This window comes from Orycteropus afer, unplaced genomic scaffold, assembly GCF_000298275.1.
Source record: "Orycteropus afer afer isolate SDZICR_OR568_19922 unplaced genomic scaffold, OryAfe1.0 scaffold00296, whole genome shotgun sequence".
Classification (NCBI taxonomy): Eukaryota; Metazoa; Chordata; class Mammalia; order Tubulidentata; family Orycteropodidae; genus Orycteropus; species Orycteropus afer.
Window position 1 is genome coordinate 1209890 of NW_006921883.1, and position 6315 is coordinate 1216204.

General features: G+C 37.9%; 1 protein-coding gene across 1 annotated transcript in view; it reads left to right on the forward strand.

Moving 5' to 3' along the window:
- The window catches only part of ITGA1 (integrin subunit alpha 1), a 186460-nt gene that overhangs the window by 47223 nt on the left and 132922 nt on the right, over positions 1-6315 (forward strand). Inside the window, exon 4 of the mRNA XM_007951538.1 lies at positions 3186-3298. Coding sequence (XP_007949729.1) covers positions 3186-3298 — 113 coding nt within the window. The remainder of the gene's footprint in view (positions 1-3185; positions 3299-6315) is intronic.

Below are 6315 nucleotides of genomic sequence, written 5' to 3' on the forward strand. Positions count from 1 at the left end.
CCATCATGGGAATAACCACATCACAACTACTTAAACCACACAGAATTGTGGTCCAGCCAAGTTGACACAGCTCCAACTATCACAGGCTATAAAAAAATTTTATGGTTCTTTTTGCCTATCAGAAATTGCTTTGGAAAGGCATTATATCATAAGTGTTTGTTCAACATTTCATTGATTGTAATTATTAGAAAACTTACTTCCATTAATATAAACTTTTCTTGAAGGACCTTAGAAAATGAATCCTATCCCTTTTCAAAACTATACACTTTCAAATCTTTAAATTAAAAACAAAAAATTATGCACTATCTCCTGTACCTCTATACAACCTCTCAACTCTCCTTTGGACATTTCTTCTTCATGCTAAACATCCCCAATTTTCCCCTGAGCATCTCGTCTGGCAAGTGTTGTTGCTGCTATGTGCCGTCGAGTCAAACCTGATTCATAGTGACACCTGCTTGTGTTTCCAATGCAGTATCACTACAGAAGTAGATTGCCCACCTTCCTTCCGAGGAGTGGCTGGTGGATTTGAGCCGCCAGCCTTCTGGTTAGCAGTCAAATCCCTTAGGCACTATGCCACCAGAGCTATTTCCAGCAATGCAACTTGAGGTCACCTCAGCATTTTTGTACTAAAGTACACTGTTGGCTCATGTTTATTTGTTGTCAATTAAATCCGCCATGTCCTTTTTCACATGAATTTTGCTAAGTCAGGCTTCCCACATCCTGTATTATAATTTTATGCATTTAAGTGAAATCATTTACATTGTTTGTTATTATACTTTAACTAATTTATTTAAGTTGATTGTATCACAATGTTGATATACTTCTGAATTCTCAAATAGGTTTATTGATTAACATAATAAATACTTTTATTCTTTCTGTGTCTTCACTCAAATCATTAATAAAGATGTAGACTAAGACAATCCCAAGTGCAATGTCAATGGTACATCCTTAGATTCCATCTTTGGTTGCTAGCTCTCAGATGTTTTGAACAAAGCTGTTCAATCAGCAACGAATCAACAGCTGTGGATCTACCCAAGTACCTTAACACTCAACCACTCAACCACATTCATCCTTCTCTTCCTGAGGATATTATGGCAGGCTTTGTTAAATGAGTGGCTGGAACTAAAATGAATCATGCTTGTATAATTTCTATTAATTATTAATTGTTGTTGTTGTTGTTATGTGCCTTCGAGTTGGACCCGACTCATAGCGACCCCTCCTTGGGTTTCTGAGGTGTATCACTACGGAAGTAGATTGTCCCATCTTCCTTCCAAGGAGTGGCTGGTGGGTTTGAACTGCCAGCCTTCTGGTTAGCAGTCAAGTGCCTTAGGCACTATGCTACCAGACCTCCTATTAATTATTAATAGAGTGATTTTATACATTTTTTTATTGTCAAACAAAGAGAGAAAATCCCATAATCACTTTTAATCTGGATCACATAACTGCCCTTATTTTCCAAGTGCTTATAAACTGTTGTAATTGCAAGTGACTTTCAAGTTGATTCCATCTCATAGTGACCACATGTACAACAGAGTGAAATGCTGCATGGGCCTGTGCTGTCCTCACAATCATTGCTATGTTTGAGCCCATTGTTGCAGCCGCTGTTTCAGCCCCTCTTGTTGAGGATCTTCCTTTTTCTTTGCTGACCCTCTATTTTATCAAGCATAGTCTCCTTCTCCAGGGCCCAGCCTCCTGATAACATGTCCAAAGGATGTGAGATGAAGTCTTGCTGTCCTTGATTCTAAGGGGCAATCTGGCTGTGCTTTTTCCAAGACACATTTGTTCATTGTTCATTTTTCAGGCAGTGCATGGTATATGCATTATTCTTCACAAACACCATAATTCAAAGGCATCAATTCTTCTTTGGCTTTCCTTATTCATTGTCTGGCTTTCACATGCATATGAGGCAATTGAAAATATCATGGGTTTGGTCTGGCACATGTTAGTCCTCAAGATGGCATCTTTGCTTGCAAACTACTACATTGAGTGGGACCAAAAAAAAAAAAAACCACACAAAAAAGCCGCACTGCCATCTGGTCCAATCAAACTCATAGTGACCCTCACTGAGTTTCTGAGGCTGTGAATCTTTATGGAAGTAGATTGCTCCATTTTCCTTCCAGAGAGGCTGGTGGGTTTGAACTGCTGACCTGTTTAGCAGCCAAATGCCTTATTCACTATTCCAGCAGATATGTTTATAGTTCTTAACCTCTTTATGAAATTATTAATTCTTTGTGGGAAAAAGCATTTATACTTCAGTGACTTCAATAGGTATAAACTAACAGTTGCAAATTTAAACAACTAATGATTAGTTCATCCCAAAATAATAATAAAAAAGATATATATTATTAAACTAAAACTATAAATGCTACTCTGAGATCACTCTTGTATCTATTTTATAGTTTTTTTTAATTAATTTTTTGGTTTGTTTGTTTGTTTTACACACATTCAAGTCAATCTACTAATTGGAGAAGGCACTATGTAAGGTAACTTTACATTACTTAGAGAGGATGACTATTTAATTATGCCTATGGGAGCTCTGGTAGCATAGTGCCTAAGGTACTTGACTGCTAACCAGAAGGCTGGCGGTTCAAACCCACCAGCCACTCCTTGGAAGGAAGGTTGGGCAATCTACTTCCATAGTGATACTGCCTTGGAAACCCAAGGAGGGGTCGCTATGAGTCAGGTCCAACCCGACGGCACATAACAACAACAACAACAACAATGGGAACTACTAGGAGCTCTGCTGGCATAGTGCCTAAGACATTTGACTGCTAACCAGAAGGCTGGGGGGTCAAACCCACCAGCAACTCCTTGGTAGGAAGATTGGACAATCTACTTCCTTAGTGATACCGCCTCAGAAACCCCAGAAGGTGTCACTATGATTCAGATTCGACTCAGTGGCAGTGAATTATTTGAACTACTTAGGAGCTCTGGTGGTGCAGTGCCTAAGGCATTTGACTGCTAACCAGAAGGTTGGTGTTCAAACCTACCAGACACCCCAGTGAAGGAAGATGGAACAATCTACTTTCATAAAGATATATGGCTTCAGAAACCCAATGGGGGTCTCTATGAGTTGGAATTGACTCTATGACAGTGGATCTGAACTATTTACAACTAATCATAAAATAATTAAAATAAAATGTCTCTCACTGTTCAAAATGTTAATTGAGTTATTTAACTTCCAGGGTGCTTATTGGTTCTCCTTTAGTCGGCCAACCCAAGAACAGAACTGGAGATGTCTATAAGTGTCCAGTTGGGAGAGGTGAACCATTACCTTGCATAAAATTGGATCTACCAGGTATGTAAAGTGAAAAAGTAAAATATGATGCCAAATCTTGCCCAGTATCCTCACTAAAAAAAGCAAAATAGGAAAAAGAAGTAACTTTATAAACATTCTTCATTACTTATAATTCAAATTCACTTAGAATAATATTTTTATTCCCTCTGTCCTTAATTTGCTTTAGAAATTCATTGTGGTGCACCTACAGATATGGTAGATATTACTAGTTTTATAAGTTTTAACTACTTCCACAGTTCAAGATCTTTTTGTGAGCAAATGATAACATTGCCAAATAAAACTGCTTATCACATTTCCTGGGAGCTCTGGTAGCATAGTGGCTAAGACACTTGCCTGCTAACCAGATGGCTGGCGGTTCAAGCCCACCAGCCACTCCTTGGAAGGAAGGTTGGGCAATCCTACTTCCGTAGTGATACTGCCTAGGAAACCCAAGGAGGGGTCGCTATGAGTCGGGGCCGACTCGACGGCACATAACAACAACAACAACAACATCACATTCCCTCTATAAATTATTAATTTATGAAATTAATAATGGATAATTATTAATTATAATTATAATTAATAATTTCATAAAGAGGTTAAGAAATACAAAATGTCTGGTATTTAAATTAATTAATGTTTAGATTTTGAAAGAAAATAGTACAAAAGCCATTCAGTTAGATAAATTTAATTTTGAAAATAGAATAATAGCAAACAATTTACATCAAAATAGATATTTTTTATAGCAATATCACTACCTGGAAGATAATTAGAAATACTATCCAGGAATTAGAATCCTGTCAATGTCCTATAAAATATTAAATACCAAAAAGATGATACATAAACTCACAGGTTTAATTTATATATGAGTTTTTTAGTTCTATAACTTTTATACCTCCTATTTTTCAATTGAACATTTTTTCCTTTAAATCCATGAGCATAGTTATGTTGTTATTGTTAGGTGAGTTGATTCCAACTCATAGCATCCCTATGAAAACAGAACAAAACACAGTCCAGTCCTGTGCCGTTCTTACAATCATTGCTATGCTTGAGCGCATTGCTGCAGCCACTGTATAGATGCATCTTGTTAAAGATCTTCCTGTTTTTTGCTGAAGCTCTATTTTGCCAAATATGTTATCCTTCTCCAGTAACTTACCCCTCCCACACATGACCAAAGTACAAGAGACAAAGTCTTACCATTTTTGCTTCTACAGAGCATTCCAGCTGTAATTCTTCTAAGACAAATTTTTCATTCTACTGGCATTCCATGGTATATTCAATATTTTTTGCCAAGACCATAATTCAAAGGCATCAGTTCTTCTTTAGTCTTCCTTATTCATTGTCCAGCTTTCACATACATAAGAGGTGATGGAAAATACCATGGCTTGGGTCAGGCACACCTCAGTCTTCAAAGTGACATATTTGCTCTTAAACATGTTGAAAAGTTCTTTTGCAGCAGATTTGCACAGTGCAATACATTGTTTGATTTCTTGATTGCTGCTTCTGTGGTGTTAATTGTGGACCCAAGTAAAATGGAGTCTTTGACAACTTCAATCTTTTCTCTATTTATTGTGATGTTGCTTATTGATCTGGTTGTAAGGATTTTTATCTTCTTTATGTTGATGTGTAATCCATACTGAAGGCTTTAGTCTTTGATCTTTATCAGTAGGTGCTTCAAGTCCTCTTCACTTTCAGTAAGCAAGGTTGTGTTATTTGCATACCACAGGTTGTTAGTGAGTCTTCCACGTTTCTCTTCAAGTAGTTCAGCTTTTCAGATTATTTGCTCAGTATGGTAAAACTTTCGTGATTTTAAACCATTCAGTATCTCCTTGTTCTGTTCGAATGACTGCCTCTTGGTCTATGTACTGTTTCCTCATAAGCACAATTAAGTATGCCGGAATTCTCATTCTTCACAATGTTACCCATAATTTGTTGTGATCCACACACTTGGATGTCTTTGCATAGTCAGTAAAACACAAGTAGACATCTTTCTGGTATTCTCTGCTTTCAGCCAAGATCCATCTGACATCAGTAAAGATTTCCCTTGTTGTAAATTCTCTTCTGAATCTGCCTTGAATTTTTGGCAGTGCCCAGTCTATGTACTGCTACAACTGTTTTTGTATTATCTTCAGCAAAATTTTGCTTGCGTGTGATATTAATGATATTGTTGGATAATAACCACTTTAATATCCTTGCCTGATAATTCTAGTATCTAGAATATCTCAATGTCACTTTTCATTTATTTCCCCTCTTTTAAGGTTTGTCACATTTTGGACTTCTTTATATGTCTAGTAATTTTAGATCATATCCTGGATGCTCTCAAATTACCAGCATAGAGACTTTAGATCCTGTTTTGTAGTGTTTATTGCTGTTGTTAGGTGCTATCAAGTTATCTCTGACTCATAGCGACCTATGCACAGCAGAACAAAACACTGCCCTGTCCTGCACCAGATACACGATCCTTGCCATACTTGAGCCCATCACCGAAGCCACTGTATCAATCCGTCTCATTGAGGGCCTTCCCCTCTTTCATCGACCCTCAACCTTATCAAGCATGACATCCTTCTCCAGGGAATGGAACATTCTGGTAACATGACCAAAATAGGTAAAACGATGTCTGTCCATTCTTGCTTCCAAGGAGCATTCCAACTGCACTTCTTCCAGAACAGATTTGTTCGTTCTTTTAGCAGTCCATGGTACTTACAGCATTCTTCGCCAGCACCACAATTCAAAAGCATCAGCTTTTCTTCAGTCTTCCTTATTCATTGTCTAGCTCTCACATGCATATAAGGTGATTGAAATTATTGTGGCTTGTGTCAGGCGCACCTTAGTCCTCACGGAGCCATCTTTGCTCTCCAGCACTTGAAAGAGGTCCTTTGCAGCCAATTTGCCCAGAAGACTGGAGGTTCAAACCCACCAGCCACTCCTCGGAAGGAAGTTTGGGCAATCTACTTCCATTGTGATTCGGCCTCGGAAATCCAAGGAGGGGTCACTATGAGTCAGAGGTGACTCAACGGCAGTGCATTTTTTTTTTTTTT